The following is a 23432-nucleotide window of genomic DNA, read 5'->3' as shown; positions in this document are numbered from 1 at the left end:
GAAAATCAATAAGTATTTTTCTCTTTCTTTTGCTCAACTGGTGCCTTGCTAAATGTGTTGCACAATAATTCATTGCATGTGACGCCTCCTCAAAACCCACTTGGTGAGAAGGTCAGAGGTCCCTCCGCTCTGATTTTCACATTCAATGGATTTGGGGAGGCTATACGAGAGGATGCGAGATATCAAGGAAATGCAATAGAGAACCTCCCACTCTTCTTGGTACTACCATTATTCTGTGCACGCACACAAACCTTACAGACAATAGGATATGGGCGTGGCAATACACCATTCCCCGCCTCTCCTCTCTGCGATTGGTTAAACCGACGCGTCTTCTGAAAAACACTGTTGCAGACTGGTCAATCTCTTTATAAAGTGACCTTTCCGTACTCTTAATGAGTTTGACTGTATCAGATACGTTCCTTTTTGCACGATCACAAGGGTCGTCCATCAAATAATTTGAACAACCTCAGAACAGGATTTTCCTGTTCCTGTAAATATATATCCAAAATGCGTCGTAGAGTGACAGGTACTGCTTTCGAGATGCTGGGCTGTGGTTCTACTATCACGAGCCCGAGGTTGAGCAAGCTTTTGCTTGCCCCCATCACGAAAACAATCACCCCCATCTCAACAGACAGCAAATTATTTCGTTCTACATCTTCAATACAGGGACATACAGAACTGGCACGAGAGAGGTCAAAAACCGTCACGTCGTTTTACAACCAGTCTGCAATCGATGCCTCGGCAGAAAAGGTAAGGAAATTCTGTTCCTCTGACTTGCCCTTTTGACCAGTAAGCCTCAGCACTGTCCTTAGCAGCTAGCTAGGTATTACTGTAGTGAGCTATCTAACGTTAGCGGGTTAGAACGGATGGTTAACTAGCTAATGTAGCTGATATCTTCGGTAAAAATGTTTGTACACATTGGTGCGTTGCCTTGGGCCCCAAGAAGTAAGCAACTGTAACCACCATGTGAAAGATTATGACCATGTGAAAAATGATGAACAAAGTACCAGGTTTGCGTTCTCGATCATATATATATATATATATATTAGTTAGCTAGTTTCAGATTAGTGGGAGTGACGTGAACGACACGGATATGTAATCGACACACACCGGACAATCCAAGGTCCTTAAACTGACCTGGCAAACATTTGTCAAACCCTGGTAAAATTGGTTCGAGATTCGACAGATATTTGGACCTTCAAACTTCCATAGATCGCGAACGATTTGAGCTACATACAGTGACTTTCAAAATTATTCTCACCCCTTGACTTTCTCCAAATTTTGTTACAGCCTAAAATGTAAACAATTTAAACGATTTAAAATGATCACTGGCCAACACACAATACCCCATTATGTCAAAGTGGAATTTGTTTTTATACATTTGTACAAATTCTACATTAAAATCTGAACTGTTTTGAGTCAATAAGTATTCAACCCCTTTGTTATGGTAAGCATAAATAAATTCAGGAGTAAACATTTGCTTCACAAGTTGCATGGACTCAGCCTGTGTGTTTAACATGAATTTTGAATGGCTAACTCCCCTCTGTACCCCACACATACAATTAACTGTCAGGTCCCTCTGCCCAGTTGTGAATTCCAAACAGATTCAACCACCAAGATGAGGGAGATTGTCCAAGGCCTTTGAAAGAAGGGAACCTATTGGTAGATGGGTCAAATAAAATTGCAGACATTGTATATCCCTTTTGAGCCTGGGGAAGTTATTAATAACACTTTGGATGGTGTATCCGTACACCCACTCACACAAAGATACAGGCTTCCTTCTTTACCCAGTTGCCAGAGAGGAAGGAAACCACCCAGGGATTTCACCATGAGGACAATGGTGACTTTTAAAACAGTTCGAGTTTTTAATGGGGCGGCAGCATAGCCTAGTGGTTGGAGCACAGCATTGAGATTGCCTGCAACAAGCTCAGTCCGATGATGCTGTGACACACCGCCCAGACCATGACGGACCCTCCACCTCCAAATCGATCCCGCTCCAGAGTATAGGCCTCGGTGTAACGCTCATTCCTTCGACGATAAACACAAATCTAACCATCACCCCTGGTGAGACAAAACTGTTACTCTTTAGTGAAGAGCACTTTTTGCCAGTCCTGTCTGGTTGCAGCTGATGTTTGGTTGAGGATCTGCCTTACGACAGGCCTACAAGCCCTTAATTTCCTACCGTCTGTAAGCTGTTAGTGTCTTAACGACCGCTCCACATGTGCTTGTTCATTAGTTGTTTATGGTTCATTGAACAAGCATGGGAAACTGTGTTTAAACCATTTACAATGAAGATCTGTGAAGTTAATTTAAATTTTACAATCTTTGAAAACCAAGGCCCTGAAAAGGGACATTTCCTTTTTTGCTGAGTTTTCATGTCTAATGATCTGCATGTAATTGTGGCAGTAAGATGAAAACACTGCATGAACTCTTCTTTACTCTTCAGTAAACAGACCCACACGGACTCCTTCCCACACTCTCTCGGTCTCGCTCGCTCTCATAAACACACACCACTCTCTCTCCCACAAACACATACACACTGCTTCCAACTTAAAAAATGTTAGACACCAAACAAAATGTATTGAACACCAGAGTGATTTTTCATATACACTGAACAAAAATAAACTCAACATGCAGCAATTTCAAAGATTTTAGTTAGTTCACATAAGGACATCAATCAATTGAAATAAATGAATTAGGCCCTGATCTATGGATTTCACATGACTGGGAATACAGATATGCATTGGTTGTTCACCGATACCTTTTTATAAAGAAAAAAGGTTGGGCCGTGGATTATATAATTAAGCAGTATCTGGTGTGGCCACATTTGCCTCATGCAACGTGACACATCTCCTTGGCATAGAGTTGATCAGGCTGTCGATTGTGGCCTGTGGAATGTTCTCCTGTTCCTCTTCAATGGCTGTGTGAAGTTCCTGGATATTGTCAGGAACTGGAACACTGTCGTACATGTCACTCAATAAGCATGTTTAGGAGGCTGTTCTGGATCGACATGTCTGCTGAGTATGCAGGCCATGGAAGAACTGGGACATTTTCAGCTTCCGGTAATTGTGTACATATCCTTACAACATGGGGCCGTGCATTATCGTGATGAAACGTGAGGTGATGATGGCAGATGAATGGCATGGCAATGGGCCTCAGGATCTCGTCACGGTATCTTTGTGCTTTGAAATTACTATTGATAAAATGCAGTTGTGTTGGTTGTTCATTGCTTATGCCTGCCCATATCATAACCCCACAGCCACCATGGGGCACTCTGTTCAACGTTGACATCAGCAAACCGTTTGCCCAGACATGGTCTGCTGTTGTGAGGCCAGTCGGACATACTGCCAAATTCTCTAAATGATGTTGGTGGCTTATGGTTGAGAAATGAACATTAATTTCACTGGCAACAGCTCTGGTGGGCATTCCTGCAGTCAGCATGCCAATTGCACGCTCCCTCAAATTGAGACATCTGTGGCATTGTGTGATTAAACAGCACATTTTGGTGAAAATGAGAAATGGTCACTAACAGGGATGTAAAAACAATTGTGCACAATTTGAGTCATAAATACGCTTTTTGTGAGTATGGACATTTTCTGGGATCTTTTATTTCAGTTCATGAAACATGGGACCAACACTTTACATGTTGCAGTATTTATTTTTAAGTGTATTTTAAAATTGACTTTCCTTATGAACTGTAAGTCGGTAGTCTTTCTTGCGGTTTTATGTTCTGTGTTTAAAAAAATAAATAAAAATAGAATCAAAGGTGCCTCTTTTGTGAGGAATAATGAACAGTTTAAATAAGGTTGCTAAGTCAAGTGGTTGAAGAGCTATTGACATTTGAATAATGCCAGGCTGCCTACACTGCCATGTGAATATGACACTGGTTGGAATTATTAAAATAAGACCTGTGCAATGTTGTACCCCATTCTTCATTCATAGATAGCTACATACCTCAGGTTATCATGATTATGGATAATCTGGAATTAATCGTGAATAATGAGGGAGAGTTAGACACACACGTATCATACCAAAAATGTTAACCTTTTTTTGTTATTGTAATGGTGAGAGGTTAGCATGTCTTGGGGGTATGCTATTTGTGCTAACATTTTCACTCATCATTATTCACTATTCATTCATGGCAATGTACAAAAGTTATGTCATTTCTTAACAGTTCACCCGATATGGATGAAAATTACAGCTTTAATTTGAGGTTAGTCTGCACTTTAACTTCGTAGTCATTGTTTGATTTCAAATCCAAACTTTTAGAGTATAGAGCCAAAATAAGGTAAAATTCTTCACTGTCGCAATAATTACGGCGGGCACTAATTCATATCATATGCCTAATAGTACTGTAGAGCATTTTTTACTTGCACACAATATAGCTGAATTGCCCCGTCCTGCCCTAGGGAACCACTGCCCTGCCTCGCCCCCAAAACACCCCCAGTCAGCTTTAGGAACTTAATGAAAACATTGATTGTTAGTTTCGGTTGTGTTAGGCCAAGACCAGAGTGACAACCAACAGTACTGCAGACCCCCAGGGCTAGGACTGGGCTAGGACTGGGCTAGGACTGGGCTAGGGATTGCCTAAATGGGAATCCCTGTTTTCAATAGACTCCTTTTGTCGTACAGTATTGCATAAGGCATCCAGACCGTATGAAAGTTGCACAGTATACCCGTAATCTTGTAGAAAATCAAATCTAGTGATTAGAGGGCGACTGATTTTTCAACGCCGATACCATTGGAGGACCAAAAAAAGCCGCTACAGATTTGTGTGCGTAATGAGACAATGGGGGGCGGCGGCATTTTTTGCAGTTTTACTTTCATGCCTTATTGCATGTTTTGGAATATTTGTAATCTGTACAGGCTTCCTTTTCACTCTGTCAGTTAGGTTAGTATTGTGGTGTAACTACAGTGTTGTTGTTCCATCCTCTGTTTTCTCACAGCCATTTAAACTCTAAAACAGTTACAAAGTCACCATTGGCCTTATGATGAAATCCCTGAGTGGTTTGCTTACTGTCTGGCGACTGAGTTAGGAAGGACGCCTGTATCTTTATAGTGACTGGGTGTATCGATACACCATCCAAAGTGTAATTTATAACTTCACCATGCTCAAAGGGATATTCAATGTCTACCAATATGTGCCCTTTGTGAGGCATTGGAAAACCTCCCTGGTCTTTGTGGTTGAATCTGTTTAAAATTCACTGCTCAACCTTATGTATGTTGGGGTACAGAGATGAGGTACTCATTCAAGAATCATGTTAAACACTATTGCACACAGAGCACCTTTTTGTTAGTCACATTTCCACTCGTGAACTTATTTAGGCTTGTCATAACAAAGGGGTTCATTAAGGCATTTCAGCTTTTCGTTTTAATTTGTAAAAAGGTCTAAAAACATAATCCCACTTTGACATTGTGGGGTATTGTGGGTAGGTCACTGACACATTCTCAATTGAATCCATTTTATATTCGGGCTCTAACGCAACAAAATGTGGAAATAGTCTAGGGGTGTGAATACTTTCAGAAGGCACTAAATGCTAACAAGTGGAAGCGAATATAAACAAATTGCAAGGACAGACATGTCACACCCTAGCTCATAAAGTTGTACAAAAGTTACCTCAAAAGGTTTGATGCACACAAAACATACTAGACAGCTGGGATTTTGTTCCAGGAGGGGATTGATTCAAGTTAAGCAAACAGAGAATTTCAATTTTAACTTGATCACCTCTTGCACTGCACAACAGTGGATTGTCAGGTTGTGGAAGCTTCTGTTTACTCTGTGGGTATTTTATAATTTAAAACAAAAACATACCATGTGACTGGCTCAATCCGCTGCTTTGGGGAAAGGTTTCATAATGAAAAAATAATGCAACAGGCGAGATGAATACCTTGATCAGCTTTATCTATTAAAGGGATACTTGGGGATTTTGGCAATGGCCCTTCATCTACATCCCCAGAGTCCGATGAACTTGTGCATACCACTTTCAGTTTCTGCGTGCAGTTTGAAGGAAGTTGCTAACTAGCGCAATTGCTAGTGCAATGACAGTCTTTGGGTATCTGCTAGCATGCTAGTAGATATCCATAGATTTTCAGTCGTAACGCTAGTTAGCATTGGCTCACGAAACTACCCCTAACTTCCTTAAATGGTATCCACGAGTTCATCTGACTCTGGGGAAGTAGATAAAGGGCCTCATTACCAAAGTTCAACTATCCCTTTTACCTAGTGCACAAGTTGACTGCAGGTATTTATTGAGTTCTTGTGTCCGTAATCCGTATCATGAATTCACACTACATTGTTGTTTGCGTATGTCCATTGTATCTAATATTGGAGGAAATTCACTAAACCAGACCTACAACTGTTTTTCTCCTCTCTCTCGCTCTCCCCAGGCCTTGGTCCGACTGACACCAACCACCCTGCTCTATGCTGGGAAGTCTCCGGATGGAAACCACATCCTGGTAACTGACCACTCCTCTGTCCAGTCTTTGGACAATATTGTTGGTTACTTCTCATCATAATAGGCCTTAGACACACTTTGTCTGCGGGATTGATGACTGCCTTGAAGTTGACTTGATAAGTGATGCATCTTATCTATATTTGAGTGTTCCTTAACCAAATATTGGACCAATATTTCACTTTATTTTTCTCCCATATGCTGATTTAGGAATGTCATCTTGAGTGTTTACGTGTAGCACTCACTGGAAATATAAGTTTACTATACTACAGTATGCGACTCTAAATAACCTGGGTCATAACTTTTTTTTGATTGATCACTTTGCCTTGCTCTGTATTGTCTGCGTTGTGTATGTGTCTCACCCTTCCACCCTGTCTGTTTGTAGAGTAGTGCCAAGTACCTGCACAAGGAGTTGCCTGTGCGCATTGCCCACCGTATCAAGGGCTTCCGCAGCCTTCCCTTCATCATTGGCTGCAACCCCACCATCCTGCAAGTGGTGAGTCCCTTCTCTTTGTCAACATGTCTGGTTTACCTTTCTGGTGGTGTATCTGGCCCCATTGCAACTTGCGGGACAAGTCTCTCATTCCAATCATTGTGCTCGTCTGGGAGAGGAGGGCATGTGCTCAACAGGTGTCTAAAACATAATTGTGTCACAGTCTATCAAAATAGACTAACCTTGAACAGCCATTCATTGAGAATGGACTTGTTACACAACACTCTGCTAGTGTTTATTAGCTTAGCTGCATCACGTAGCTTCCTAAGTTCGTGAGAAGGGTTTCTTTACACTGTAACAAACAAAGCCACATCACTCTATGCCTATAGAACTATAATCAATTCGATAAAGTAATGTCTATCAGCATACCCAATTTCTGCCTGAGTGTGGAAAGTTCTTCTCCTGTAGAGCTAGAGTTGAAAAGATACGCCGTCTGTGACATTGGAGGTTTTCCTTTGTTCTTTAGCTGCCATGTGCAGTACTATGAAACCTTCTCTACTCCTCCCTTTGGCTTCTCTTCTCTCCTTTCTCTTCCCATGGCCTATTTACTTCATCTGATTGTCTTGACACTGTATGAACTTTTAACTAGATTTCTCACACAACAGAGGCACTTCATTTTCACACACAAAAACAATTGGTGCCTGCAATGCATGATCAGTATTACAAGGCCTGTAGGCCTCGTGCTTTCTCTGAATATTCTCCTACCAAAAACGCATAACCAGTGATGCACAAATTACTGTACATTGTTTGTTTTTTTAAGATGGGGGAAATATTACTAATTCACTCAAACAACTATTCAGGATTTGAGTCATATTGGAAGACCTAGGCTATAATCTCATAAACATCCTCTGTTTTTGGAATGTAGGCCAGGACACATGTACGCCCATGGGATGTGTTGTGGCCCACTTATGGAGGCAGAGGAGGTTCCTCTTAACTAAGTGTGCTCAGAGGGAATTCTAATCAACACCCACTCTCTTTCCCTCCTGCAGCATGAGCTCTACATTCGAGCCTACCATGTGTTGAGTGATTTCCCAGTGGTGAGTAGTCAAGCGGCCACGCTGAGGAGTAGGTTGGGTTGACCCTCAGGTCTTCCATATTTATCTCTGGAGCTGGAGAGGCTGTCAGACTGGCCTGACACCTCCAGACTGACTCATGTATTTGTTTGTGGAGTGGGCACCGGGTGCTCTGCTATAGAGATATAGAGATATATGTATGTGTGTGTATGACGACTTCAAATGAAATCCCAAGTTCAAGAACATTAGGAAAGACAAAGATTTCACCTGCTGTATTTGTTTGACTGGAAGTGTCATTGTTTGGATGAAAAGTATAGTATTTTGAAAGGTTATTTTTGCAAGAATTGTAACAAATCCAGCTGAGATGATACAACCAGTTTTATAAACGGTATACAGAGGATAGGTATTGCATGCATGCATACAGTGCCTTCGGGAAGTATTCAGACACCTTGACTTTTTCCAACTTTTGTTACATTTAGTCTTATTCTAAAATAAAAAAATTAAAAAAATATTTTTTTATCAGCAATCTACACACTACCACAATTACAAAGTGAAAAAAATATTCAGACCCTTTGTAATGAGACTCGAAATTGAGCTCAGGTGCATCCTGTTAACATTGATCATCCTTGATGTTTGTACAACTTGATGGGAGTCTGTGGTAAATTCAATTGAATGGACATGATTTGGGAAGGCACACACCTGTCTATATAAGATCCCACTGTTGACAGTGCATGTCAGAGCAAAAACCAAGCCATGAGGTCGAAGGAATTGTCTGTAGTGGGGATGAGGTAGTTTTCTGCATGGTTATCTTTCTGTATACCCCAAACCCAACTCTGGTGTTTGTTTCCAAAAAGCTCTATTTTGGTCTCATCTTACCATAGTACCTGGTCCCATTGAAAGTGCCAGTAACATTTGGCAAACTGTAGGCGCTTGAGTTTGTTGTTTGATGACAGCAAAGGCTTTTTTTATGGCAACCCTAAAAAACAACTTGTGGTTATGTAGTTTAATTGTCTAATTGTAGTTTGAGACTTTGACACCTAAACCCAACTAATGTCTACAATTCTCCAGCTGTGATCCTTGGAGATGTTTGGGCCACTTGAACCATCCTCACTGTGCGTGGGGTCAATATAGACACACATCCTCTTCAGGCCGATTTGTTAACATCTCCAGTTGCTTTAAACTTCTTAGTTATTGCCCTGATAGGGGAAATGGGCATTTCAACCGTTGAGCTATTTTCTTATAGCCATTTCCTGATTTGTGCAGCCCCACAACCTTTTGTCGCACATCATTACTGTATTATCGTGTCTTTCCAATTTAGTAATGGATGACTATGAGAACTTGGCCCGTTACCTCATATGGTAAGTCATGGCTTACCACTTACGTGCTCCTAATCACTCAGCTGAACTTAAACTTAAAATGGGGATATACTTCAGTAAGAATTTCTTGGGGTGCCAATAATTGTGACACCCATGTTTGAGGAATAATTTGTTTCACTTTTTTTCCATTCACTTTACTTAAATTAAAGGTTTTATTTTTGTGAATATTTTAAAAGACCAAGAGGATAAACACTGGGAGACAAATTCACCTTTCAGCAGGACCATAACCTAAAAGTCAAGGCCAAATGTGTATATATACTGGAGTGGCTTACAAAGATGACATTGAATGTTTGAGTGGCCTAGTTACAGTTTTGACTTAAATCGGCTTAAATCTATGGCAAGACTTAAATGTAGCAATGATCAACAACCAACTAGTCAGAGCCTGAGAATTTTTCTAAAGCATAATGGGCGAATGTTGCACAATCCAGGTGTGGAAAGCTTTTAGACTTACCAAGAAAGACTAACAGCTGTCATCGCTGCCAAAGGTGATTATAACATGTATCGACTCAGGGTTGTGAATAGGTAGGTCAATTATATTGTTCTGTTTTCATTTTCAATACATAAAAAAAAAAATCACTCATTATTTGATGTTGTGTGTAGAGGGGTGAATACTTTCTGAGGGCTGTGTGTGTGTGTGGATAAACTGTTGATTTCAAGCCACTTCTGCAAGTATATTTTATTCTAGTGGAGAAATTTACCAATTCACCTGACCGGAATAAGAATGGAATTCATCCCAGCTCTGAATTTGAATAATGGTCAAATTCAAATGGATTTCACTCTGCATCATCTGTTTGTCAGATCAAGGACCAGGAGATGGACGCTCGATACAGTAAGCTGGTGCAGCAGCTCCTGGATGACCACAAGGATGTGGTCACTCTGCTGGCTGAAGGCTTCAGGGAGTGTCGGCGGCACATCCAGGTAATGGCCATAAGCATATAATTTCAGCTGATTCAAGTCATTGACTTTCCACTTTAACAACTGTTTTATCATCTTGTTGCTGCCAGTCGTATGGAATACAACTTGAGGTTGTAGATCTTTATTTAAATTGGTTATAAGTTGGTTGTTGGAACTCTTTGTTTTGTAATGTTACTGTAGGATTTACAGAATGGTGTAATGTATTCCTGGCCTTGAGTGTTTTGTTTTGATGTTCCAGGATGAGACCCTGGTCCGTAACTTTCTGGACACCACCCTCACCTCCCGTCTGGGCATCCGGATGTTAGCCACACACCACCTTGCCCTGCATGAAGAAAATGTATGTCTCCCATCAACCTTCTAGTCATCAATTGCTAACAGACTGAGAAAAGGAACACGCATGGGGTTATTACAGGGCAGTATTTTAAGTTGAAGAGGCGAAGCATACGTGGATAACTAATTTATTTTCACACTAAATGTGCCCACCAGAACATGAACCCAACATTTCAGCCTTGCAAACACTTTTAGTTTGGATTATAAGCATTACAATAAACATCTGATTAATTTATTTGTGCAGTAGTATCTCCAAATATATCTATAGATACTCTAGCATACACTAAAATGTGAATACTAGCCCACCAGTGCAGTGAAATGCAGTGTCACTCCCGATTGACAGATTTTAGATTATGCACCACTCATGCGAGCTAAAATAAAAACAAAGCCATTATTATTGGTGCAGTCAGCTGGCCCCATGAATTTTACTAGAGCCAGTTTTGTGTCCTTATATTAACCCCTGATGTGCTTTATGCAACCAAAGAACAGGGCCCGGTTCCCCAAAATCATCTGAAGGCAAAGTTCATTGTTAGAACCTTCGTAGGAGGATTGTTAAATCTGAGCTGCTTCCCAAAACCATCGTTCACTTGAGAACGCTCGTAAGCAAACGCCTGCCTCAGGCCACTCGTAGAATAGCTAAGTGCTTCATTAGATGCTCCCCCCCTCGCGTCACTTTAGACATCGCATGGTTTATCTGTCTTTGACTGCCGATAACTTCAGAACAAAGTTGACTACGAATAAAGTTGCCAATCTCTTTGCAATTGATACAAACAAGCCATGTATAAAAAATATGCTTTAAATGAATACAGAGATGACTGCAATAAAATATAGGTACGCTATTGGCTTATGTTAATCATATTGAAATGCATTTCATGTTCAGTCTAGTTCTATTTTGCTACTTGTAGGCTACCGCCTGTAATTTGTGTCAATATATTACATGATGTGTAATCTATCGGGCGCAATGATGTGCCAAGTCTGGGACTTAGTGCCTTATTGTTATTATTGGGTAAGCATTAGAATAAGCTGCCTTAATATTTGCAGCTGTAGGTGGTAATACAGCTCTAGGACAGGGATCAACTAGATTCAGCCACAGGCAGATTTTGAATAAATGGTGTGGTCGCGGGGGCTAAAAATAATTACAAATAATTTGTGGACTGCAAATTGACTGCAAGAAGCCCAAACGGATATAACATTTGACTAAAACATCATTTCAAATTGTGTGGGAATACTTTGGAACAGATTTCCTAAATGCATTTGCTGATTCTTATATTCTAATGTCCAATGGTGCAGCGGTCTAAGGCACTGCATCTCAGTGCCTAGGTGTCACTACAGACCCTGGTTTGATTCCAGGCTGTATCACAACTGGCCGTGATTGGGAGTACCATAGGGCGGCGCACAATTGGCCCAGTGTCGTCTGGGGTAGGCTGTCCATTGTGAATAGGAATTTGTACTTACCAACTTGCCTAGTTTATAAAAGGATCACCCGAAATAATGTTAAGGTACAATTTGAATGGAGAAAGCTGATCCAAGAGCAGCACACCCTTTTGATTCTGTCAGTATCGACACATGTGCCAACGACGCACTTAACACCATGCAGAGAGAACGGCCGTTTTGGGAAATGCATGTTACATCTTCTTGCGTTGTAGGAAAGATGCATCTTTAAAACACTCGTAAACCTAAGTTCTAGTGTGAGTGGGCCTCAGAATAATTTCATCTGACTCAGTTATAGGATCTATGTAACGTTTCGGTGGTCAGGATGATGAAGCATGTTTGCCAGGTCTAGAGACTGTTAGTTAGCCGCTAGTACCTGATACCTCGGCGAGCGTTATGGTTTTGTTGCCCAACAACACTTAGACCTAGCTCACTGTTTTATCAAATCCTTTGACGGCTGGTTTCTTTCTGAAACATTTTGAGATTACTTGCCCCATTTAGCACATGTAGTAAATTCTGACTAAGATTACATTGACTCTTAAGAAATTGGGCAAACTATCCTATGTTTAGCGTGTCAAGAATAAAGCTTTTGCTTCTCCTCTTATACCTTTCATCCCTCTATGCAGCCTGATTTTGTGGGCATCATCTGCAGGCGACTCTCCCCCAAAAAGATCATTGAGAAATGGGTTGATTTTGCAAGGTAAGTGGTGGCTCCGTTACCTTATATATTGTTGGTTTAGAATCTCACTACTTCTGTATTAGACCACAGGTCACGCTCTGCCTTCTATTTGCCCCTACTTTTCTGTGATAAGATATAGCTCATGTACAGACTTGTCACAGGGCCTGCCATTGTGAACTGTATATGGGCCTTTCTTCCACCTTATCCAATTGTTAATGGATAACAATGTAAAAATTCAAACAACTATTCAGACTATTTCAAAATGTAGGTAACCTCAATAAGATTTAGTACAGACCAGGCCTGACACACAATGTAGAAATAGTAGCCTACTTTGATGACAATTCTGTGAATGAAACAACTATTTGGATAGAATATTTAAAAAAAAACATCTGTTCAGAGACAAGAATTCATGTTTCACACTCACTTTAGTGTTTGCATTTAGCCTACAACATGTCATGGAACTTCTGGAAGCACGGCCCCATCCTGCAAGTGGCACAACACGTAGCGCACCCGAAGGAGGTTTCTACACATCTCCCACACACCCTCTCTTGTGCCCTTCAAACTTAACCTGCTTTCAAATGAGTTACAACTCGGTCCGCACACCCAGATGCCACGCTCTTGCATCCCCTCTTCCTGCCACTGTAGCCATATCACGAAGTGACTGTTTGCAAACTGCATTCTGAATGCCTTCATGGTGCTACAAGGGTGAATGGTGGGACTTGGGGCAGGCACACGCCATTGAAACGTAGGCTCCCTTCTCGGGTATGCTCTCCCTCTGCTTCGTCCACTCCTTCCACTATTTTCTTCCTCTTCTCTCCTCGCTTCATCTCTATCCCTCCAATCCTCTCCTATTCCTCTCTGCCTTTTGCTGCTGGGCCCTGACACATCACTTATTTTTCACTGACCGAGTAACAACAAATAGGATACCATTGTAGTCAGGAACATAATGTCTCTCTCATCCTTCCTCTCTTTTTCTCAACCATACATGTACTATATTCCTAATAAATTGTGTGATAGTTACGCCTCCAATTCCTTTCTCGCTTTCTTTCCCTTTCTCTTCCTAAAAAAAAATATTTAAAAAATCTCAACTCGGCCTCCCGGGTGGCGCAGTGGTTAAGGGCGCTGTACTGCAGCGCCAGCTGTGCCATCAGAGTCCCTGGGTTTGCGCCCAGGCTCTGTCGTAACCGGCCGCGACCGGGAGGTCCATGGGGCGACGCACAATTGGCCTAGCGTCGTCCGGGTTAGGGAGGGCTTGGTCGGTAGGGATGTCCTTGTCTCATTGCGCACCAGCGACTCCTGTGGCGGGCTGGGCGCAGTGCGCGCTAACCAAGGTTGCCAGGTGCATGGTGTAGCCTCTGACACATTGGTGCGGCTGGCTTCCGGGTTGGATGCGCGCTGTGTTAAGAAGCAGTGCGGCTGGTTGGGTTGTGTATCGGAGGACGCATGACTTTCAACCTTCGTCTCTCCCGAGCCCGTACGGGAGTTGTAGCGATGAGACAAGATAGTAGCTACTACAACAATTGGATACTACGAAATTGGGGAGAAAAAGTTCAAAAAAACAAACAAAAAAAAATCTCAACGCTTGCTTGACACACTAACTGCAGAGTTCGCCAATGTTAACTGATTAGTTACGAAGCTGGGACAGTTTCCAAATGAATTGCAGTGGTCGAAACAGGACAAAACACGCAACTTGTTACCTGGCTATGTAAACGAATATCCAACTCGTGAGCTTCACTGCGCGTGCATCTATACTGAACAAAAATATAAAAGCAACATGTCAAGTGTTGATCCCATGTTTCATGAGTTGAAATAAGAGCCCGGAAATGTTCCATATGCACAAAAAGCTTCTCTCAAACTTTGTGCACAATTTTGTTTACACCCGTTAGTAAGCATTTTTCCTTTGCCAAGATAATCCTGACAGTTGTGGCATATCAAGAAGCTGATTGAACAGCATGGTCATTACACAGGTGCACCTTGTTCTGGGGACAACAAGGTCACTAAAATGTGCCACAGATGTCTCAAGTTTTGATGGAGCGTGCAATTGACATGCTGACTGCAGGAATGTCCACAGAGCTGTTGCCAGAGAATTGAATGTTCTCTACCATAAGTCACCTCCAATAGGCTACCTGGCTTACTTCACTGGCTCTGTATCAAGGTATTACGTTCATAGTCATAACCACAGTTTTGTGTGGCACAATGCAACCTACACAAGATATAGCATATCCACTCACACAGACAAGCACAAGCCTCTGTGCATTTGTTGTCCCAGTTCAACCCCTCTAGGGATGTGCAGCTTTCTCGCTCTCTCAGCCCTCACTTAACCTCTTTCCAGCTGATTGAGATGTTTTATTTAATCCATTTTAGAATAAAGCTGTAATGTGGAAAAAGTGAAGTGGTCTGAATACTTTCCAAATGCACTGTATCAGTACTGTACTGTATCAGTACACAATTGTAAGTGTGTGTGTGCATCCTCCCTCATGTCTTCTGCAGGCGTCTGTGTGAGCACCAGTACGGTAACTCCCCGCGGGTGCGTATCAACGGCCATGTGGCGGCCCGCTTCCCCTTCATCCCCCTGCCCCTAGACTACATCCTGCCTGAGCTGCTGAAGAACGCCATGAGGTACCAGAACACTTCACTAATCCTTTTAACTAACTTTCTGACAACTCACACACCCCTGAAACAACATACCTTTTCCCTTTGACTACTTATCTAACAGGAAATCAGACTCCACGGTAGCCATTGTAAGAGTATACATAACTAAATCTCTAGCTAGACAACCTCTTTTCTTCAAAGTATTTAGCTGTGTGCTACTGCTCTTGGTGGTGAAATGTTGCCCTGGCACTTATGAGAGGATTGCTAAGGTGTGTGTGTGTGTTCAATAAGATAATCAGCCTTTCAGTCCAATGTATCTGTTCTGTTCTTAGAGCTCTGTCTCAGATGTCACAATTAGCAGACAGACCATTCACTCTGACTCATGTTCCTCCTTCTTAGAAGGCAGTGTATTTAGGGTGTGTCATCTACCAGTGAGTCAAACTCATTCCATGGAAGGCTGAGTGCGACTTTTCGCTCCACCCTTGTACTTGATTTATGAAATAAGGTCACTCATTAGTAAGGAACTCCCCTCACCTGGTTGTCTAGGTCTTAATTGAAAGGACAAACCTGCAGACACTCGGTCCTACGTGGAATGAGTTTGACACCCCTGCTCTAAACAATCTGGCGTCGGGTTACGTTGAAGGACTCCACAGGATAATGTCCTCACAGCCTGCCCTTGACCTCTTCTCAACCTGTTCCCACAGGGCCACCATGGAAAGCCATCTCGACACACCTTACAACTTGCCTGATGTCATAGTCACCATTGCTAACAACGACGTGGACTTTGTCATCAGGTGAGTGGGTTACCTTCGGCACCTTGATTATCTTTACCTCGATCTACTCAAGACTCCTTTAACAAGGTTAAAGAATTACGCAGTTGCTAGCTAATTTGTTCTGGGATATAAACGCTGAGTTATTTTACTTGAAATGCACAAGGTCCCCTACTCCGACAACTAATCCACACCTAAAACGGTCAACTGACGCGTTTCTAGTCATCTCTTCTCCCAGGCTTTTTCTTCTTTGGAAGTGTGTACATGTGTACATTTATTTTGCAGGGAACGCAACACGTTCAACATGTTAGGAGTCCCAGACTCTGGGTTTAGCTGTTTGAATGGGAAACCTGACGCCTCAGGGTGAGTTTCCTTTAAGCTGCAGGCTTATCATGCCCAGTGTGGTCGCCATGGAAACAGCAGTTCAGGACCACAAGGAACGCACCGTCAGCAGACTTGCTCACATGCAGTATTTAAGAATAGTAAATCAATGTTGACACTGAACAAATGTACTGATGCTAAATTGTTTTACCAGCACAGATTGCAGAACAGGTCAGTGTATTAAGTGCTTTTGTACTCCAGTCATTCCCAAATGCATTTACATAGTGCATTTGTAAAGTATTCAGACCCCTTGACTTTTTCCACATTTGTTTACATTACAGCTGACACACAATACCCCATAATGACAAAGCAAAAACAGTTTTTTAGAAATGTTTTCCAATGTATACAAAATAAGAAATTGAAACATCACATTTACATAAATATTCAGACCATTTTCTCAGTACTTTGTTGAAGCACCTTTGGCAGTGACTACAGCCTCAGGTCTTCTTGGATATGACGCTACATGTTTGGCACACCTGTATTTGGGGAGTTTCTCCCATTCTTCTCTGCAGATCCTCTAAAGCTCTGTCAGGTTGGATGGGGAGCGTCCGCTGCACAGCTATTTTCAAGTCTCTCCAGAGATGTTAGATTGGGTTAAAGTCCGGGCTCTGGCTGGACCACTCCACTCCATTCAGAGACTTGTCCAAAACCACTCCTGCATTGTCTTGGCTGTGTGCTTAGGGCCATTGTCCTATTGGACGGTGAACCTTCGCCTCAGTCGAGTTTCAGTGCGCTCTGGAGCAGGTTTTCATCATGGATTGCTCTGTACTTTGCTCTGTTCATCTTTCCCTCGATCCTGACTAGTCTCCCAGTCCCTGCCACTGAAAAACATCCCCACAGCATGATGCTGCCACCACCATGCTTCACTGTAGGGATGGTGCCAGCTTTCCTCCAGACATGACACTTGGCATTCAGGCCAAAGGGTTCAATCTTGGTTTCATCAGACCAGAGAATGTTGTTTCTCAATGTCAGTCCTTTAGCCCCAGACCATTATTTCTCCTCCACCAAACTTTACAGTTGGCACTATGCATTGGGGCAGGTAGCGTTCTCCTGGCATCCGCCAAATCCAGATTCGTCCATGAAACTGCCAGATGGTGAAGTGTGATTCATCCCTCTAGAAAACATGTTTCCACTGCTCAAAAATCAAATGGCGGGGAGCTTTACACCACTCCAGCCACCGCTTGGTATTGCAAATGGTGATCTTAGGCTTGTGTGTGGCTACTCGGCCATGGAAACCGAACAGTCCCTTGTGCTGACATTGCTTCGAGGTAGTTTGGAACTCGGTAGCGAGTGTTGCAACCCGAGGACAGACGATAGTTACGCGTTGCATGCTTCAGCACTCAGTGGTCCCGTTCTGTGGGCTTGTTTGGCCTACCACTTTGCGGCTGAGCCGTTGTTGTGCCTAGACGTTTCCACTTAACAATAACAGCACTTAAAGTTGACCGGGGCAGGGCAGCAATTTGACAAACTGACTTGTTGTAAAGGTGGCCTCTTATGATGGTGCCACATTGAAAGTCAATGAGATCTGCAGTAAGGCTATTCTTCTGCCAATGTTTGTTTATGGCGATTGCATGGCTGTGTGCTCAATTTGATACACCTGTCAGCAGCTGTTGTGGCTGAAATAGCCAAATCCACTAATTTGAAGGGGTGTCCACACACACACACACACATATGAAAAAAACGATTAAGTCGGAAGTTTACATGCACCTTAGCCAAAAACCTTTAAACTCAGTTTTTCATCATTTCTGACATTTAATCCTAGTAAAAATGCCGGGTCTTAGGTCAGTTAGGAATCACCACTTTATTTTAATAATGTAAAATGTCAGAATAATAGTGACGGGAATGATTTATTTCAGCTTTTTCTTTTAATCGCATTCCCAGTGGGTCAGAAGTTTACATGCACTCAATGAGTATTTGGTAGCATTGCCTTTAAATTGTTTAACTTGGGTCAAGTGTTTTGGGTAGCCTTCCACAAGCTTCCCACAATAAGTTGGGTGAATTTTGGCCCATACCTCCTGACAGAGCTGGTGTAACTGTCGGGTTTGTAGGCCTGCTTGCTTGAACACGCTTTATCAGTTCTGCCCACAAATGTTCTATAGGATTGAGGTCAGGGCTTTGTGATGGCCACTCCAATACCTTGACTTTGTTGTCCTTAAGCCATTTTGCCACAACTTTGGAAGTATGCTTGGGGTCATTGGCCATTTGGAAGACCCATTTGCGACCAAGCTTTAACTTCGTGACTGTCTTGATGTTTCTTCAAAATATGCACATCATTTTCTTTCCTCATGATGCCATCTATTTTGTGAAGTGCACCAGTCCCTCCTGCAGCAAAGCACCCCCACAACATGATGCTGCCACCCCCGTCCTTCACGGTTGGGATGGTGTTCTTCGGCTCTTTTTTTTTTTTGCAAGCCTCTCCCTTTTTCCTCCAAACATAACAATGGTCATTATGGCCAAACAGTTCTATTTTTGTTTCCTCAGACCAGATAACAGTTTTCCAAAAGTACGGTCTTTGTCCCCATTTGCAGTTGCAAACTGTAGTCTATCTTTTTTTATGGCGATTTTTGGAGTGGCTTCTACCTTGCTCAGCGGCCTTTCAGGTTGTCGATATCTGAATTGTTTTATTGTGGATATAGATAATTTTGTACCTGTTTTCTCCAGCATCTTCACAAGATCCTTTGCTGCTGTTCTGAGATTGATTTGCACTTTTCGCAGAAAAGTAAATTGATCTCTAGGAGACAACGCGTCTCCTTCCTGAGCGGTATGACAGCTGCGTGGTCCCATGGTGTTTATACTTGCATACTATTGTTTGTCCAGATGAACGTGGTACCTTCAGGCATTTGGCAATTGCTCCCAAGGATGAACCAGACTTGTGGAGGTCTACCTTTTTTTTTTTCTTCTGAAGTCTTGGCTGATTTCATTTGATTTTCCCATTATGTCAAGTAGAGACAGAGTTCAAGGTAGGCCTTGAAAATACATCCACAGGTACACCTCCAAGCTTCTAAAGCCATGACATTTTCCAAGCTGTTTAAAGGCACAGTCAACTTAGTATGTAAACTGACCCACTGGAATTGTGAGTGAAATAATCTGTCTTTAAACAATTGTTTGTAAAATTACTTGTTTCATACACAAAGTAGATGTCCTAACCGACTTTCCAAAACTATAGTTAACAGGAAATTTGTGAAGTGGTTAAAAAACGAGTTTTAATGACTCCAACCTAAGTGGATTTAAACTTCTGACTTCAACCATACATGCAATGTGCTGCTTGTATTTGGCTGCTTTGAAAGTGAACCGATTGCTTGTGACCAGGGGTGTATTCATTCTGCCCATTTCTGTTGAGAGAAATATATTTTTAAAAGAACTCTTAGGTTGTGTTCATAAATTCGCTCTGGGTGTTCCTGAATTCAGAGCTTTGCCAGGTTGTCCGTTCATAATTCAGAGCTTTTCGCTCTCGGCGCGTTCAGCGCGCACACTAGTTGATCTGACCGAGGAGTAGGGTTGATCCAAACATTCTGACCTCAAAACGGCAGTCAAGCACACAAGCTAAGTGGCTAAAGTTGACTATCTTGCTAGCTACTTCCAGACACAAATGAGAGAACACCTCATTGACCATTTTACTCGCTCTAGTGACTGTGCTGCTGGCAACAATTTTAATAACTTTTTTTTTTTTGCCAACTTTTGCTGGCACCGGTCTTATTCAGTGGTTGTTGAGCTTCGGGATCAGTTATTCTGGGCTCTGGCACACTCTGATCAGAGTGCTCTGGAATCAGAGCAGATAGCCAGTGATTTTACGAACGCACCCTTAAACGGAAGCTACGAAACCGAAACAACTGGGATAAACTGAATTTGTCTAACTTGTTTGCAGGCAAGAGTGTACAAGGTGATATTGAATGTGTCACTGTCAACTTGATTACAAAAAAAAATTATCCTGCACCTACATTGTAAACTTCTATTCATAGGCTTGGTTGTAGCAACCTCGTGATGGGTATAGGGAAAATTTAGAGTATCATGTAGTAGCCAAAACATATCACGGTTACATTGAACTGGGTGAATGGAATATGAATGACAGTCATCCAGTGTGCTGTAATAGAAAATAAGGCCATGCTCATAAAGTCTTAAGCGTCATTGACCGCCACTGGTGGCCATATAGGGGAATAAGAAACCAAAGGATGGTACCGGCATTTGACATAGTAGTCTTGATGTGGGCTAGCGTTAGGTTTAAGTGACTTGAGTTTGCCAAGGACATGGATGAAAATAACTGGAATCGGCAGAAATGTAATCCTACAGAATATACTGTAAGCATCTGCCTTCTCTTTCTTTGGTTTCAGTTGTCTTAATTCAAACAAATGTTCAGTATTGTACTGTGGCAGGTATTTTATTTTTAATACCAGCCCCCGTCCTGGCTGGAGACCTTTTTGGTAGGCTGTCATTGTAAATAAGAATTTGTTAACATGAATACGATACCTTTTTAATTTCTCTTGTGTAACCCTGGGGTATCCTCCATGTTCGTCAGGATCTCAGACCGTGGTGGCGGCATCCCCCACAGCATCCTGGACAAGGTGACGGACTACCATTACAGCACAGCTGAAGAGAGCTACCAAGACCCTCGCATGAACAACCTTTTCAACACCTTGACCAACAGTGGGCCTCAGTCCGGCCCAATGCACGGGTGAGTTAGACGGGCCTTATACAATTTCATTTGGAAAACATTTGCACCAGTTCATAGTGAACGTGAACAAGGTAATTGATACGTGTGATAATTCTGTTCATTGTGTCCTGTCTGTCGATCCCCTTTCTACTACATGGGTTCTTAATGCTGGGTTGAATTGACTGCCAGTGTGCCATGGTGATGCCACTTAAAGTATAAAAATATCACACGCTTCCATTTCACTGAGTCACATGGGTTTACTTTATCTTATGAGTTATTGAGACTTGAAGGGGGATGGATATGGAAGTAAAAAAGGTTGTCTTAACTGTTCTTTTCCATTAAGTAGTCATGTAGATGAAACCTACGAAATACTTCATTTGTGCAACAATCTTATGACTGTGAGCATAATGTTTACGTCTGCATTTAGCAGCCCCAAATTATTTATACACGTTTTCTTTCTCTGCAAGGTGGTCCTCGCATGTTGCAATGCAAAATCTATCAATTTGTTAATGAGTGCCAGTTTACAAACCATATTATTAACGAATGAGAAACTGTGCCCGTCAGGTTTGGCTTTGGGCTGCCCACCTCCCGGGCATACGCTGAGTACCTGGGCGGTTCCCTGTCCATCCAGTCCATGCAGGGCATCGGCACCGACGTCTACCTGCGCCTGCGACACATCGACGGCAAGGGAGAAAGCTTCCGTGTCTGAGACCACTTGCAGAGAGCACAGATATAGTTCCACCAAGGGGCTCAACCATTTCAGTGTAAGCCAGGGCTAGGCTGATATAGTTGACCAGTTGTCTCCTCACAAACTGGCCTCTTAAAGTTTCCAATTTTTGCCTCAACTTTAAATGGCTGCCCAGTGGGCGCTTTCACCTCCTTTTTTGTTTTGCGTTTCCCTCTGTCACCACTCTTCAGCGTTGAGGGTTTTTGAACTCTTGAGCGTACAGGTCATAAGCAGAGCGTGTTTAGTGTTGACGTTAGTTTGGTAGAAAGGAAACAAATCTGCCTTAAAGTTAATTTGGTCTGCCTTTACGTTACTTGTGTTGCATAGCTTTTGCAAATATAAAAAGACTAAAGAACAGAAGGGAAAGGTCTCTTTACACACTCCAGTGGCTACTACATGAGCTTGGATGACGCTGCCCTTAAATGACTTCTCTTGAATCGCCTGTAGAGGACACCACGGAGGATATTGCCAAAACACCAGTCAAAACACACTGCCAAAACAATGCTTGTGATTTAAATTTGAAGAAAACAAGCAGAAGGAACTGTTGAGTGAACTCTTGGTTCAGCGCCATTTTGTCAAGCTCTTAAGCAAGGCCACGAGCAGAGATGTTCAGTTGCCTTACTGTGGGCGATGCTGGTCCTTACAAAAACATGCTAATGTAACTTGTTCAATTTCATCTTTGTAATGCAATTTCACACACAGCACGTTAGTAAATCTAATAACATTTGCATAATACATTTGGGGGGGGGTTGGAAATGCTCATCACTTGCTGTGTCATAATATCTGAACTATAATTTGTTTTTTGCTTTCAATACACTGGAAGAAGTATTGTTTATTCAAGTATTCAAAATGTCTATTTGAGGTTGCTAATTTCCTTTTGTTTTGAAGTAGGCTTGGCGTCGAAGGCATTTTTTACTGAACACATTCCGAGGAAGGTCAATTTTTCATACTTTTGAAACCGTATTTTCAGTATGGTGGACGTTTTAAGATGCATGATGAATTATCAGAATATAGAACTGTAGGTATGTGGTCTGGCTTGCTGGCATAAGCGTGCTGGGAATTTGCATGTAAATCCTTCAGTGTACTCAAATCAGTGAGAAGCATTTGCAATGTTTCACCTCGATGAATATACCTCTGGTTATTGGGGCTAGGTAGAGAAGAATTAGTATCTTTCTAGCATGAGAATTCCTGTCGGATAGACTGCAGTGACCTCATGAAGTATGTGCCCTGTCTAAATCTTCCCCCTGCTGGCAAAAGTGATGAAGCTTGACACAAAAAACAGCATAATAGTTTGAGTTATGACTTGTATACAGAACAAAAATATGAATGCAACATGTGAAGTGTTGATTTCATGAGCTGAAATAAAATATTCCAAAGATTTCCCTAAAGCTTCTTTCAAATGTTGTGCACAGATTTGTTTACGTCCCTGTTGGTGCGCATTTCTCCTTTCCCAAAAGAATCCATCCAGTGTGGCATATTGAAAAGCATGAACATAACACAGGTGTGCCCTGTGCTATGCACAATAAAAGGCCACTCTAAAATGTGTAGTTTTGTCACAACACAATGCCACATGTCTCAAGTTTTGAGGGAGTGTGCAATTGGCAAGCTGACTGCAGCAATGTCCA

General features: G+C 42.2%; 1 protein-coding gene across 1 annotated transcript; it reads left to right on the top strand.

The window, feature by feature from the left end:
- Positions 1-344: 344 nt before the first annotated feature.
- LOC110537551 (3-methyl-2-oxobutanoate dehydrogenase [lipoamide] kinase, mitochondrial) lies at positions 345-23195 on the top strand. Its single transcript, XM_021623677.2, has 11 exons — positions 345-750; positions 6388-6456; positions 6838-6948; positions 7935-7982; positions 10133-10252; positions 10488-10586; positions 12637-12710; positions 15180-15308; positions 15986-16075; positions 20946-21101; positions 21645-23195. Exons 1-11 carry the CDS (start codon positions 508-510, stop codon positions 21787-21789), a joined length of 1284 nt encoding a protein of 427 aa, XP_021479352.2. The 5' UTR covers positions 345-507; the 3' UTR covers positions 21790-23195.
- The last annotated feature ends 237 nt before the right edge of the window (positions 23196-23432 follow it).

The sequence above is a fragment of the Oncorhynchus mykiss genome, chromosome 12, assembly GCF_013265735.2.
Source record: "Oncorhynchus mykiss isolate Arlee chromosome 12, USDA_OmykA_1.1, whole genome shotgun sequence".
NCBI lineage: Eukaryota > Metazoa > Chordata > Actinopteri > Salmoniformes > Salmonidae > Oncorhynchus > Oncorhynchus mykiss.
This window is presented reverse-complemented; position numbering and strand designations above follow the sequence as displayed.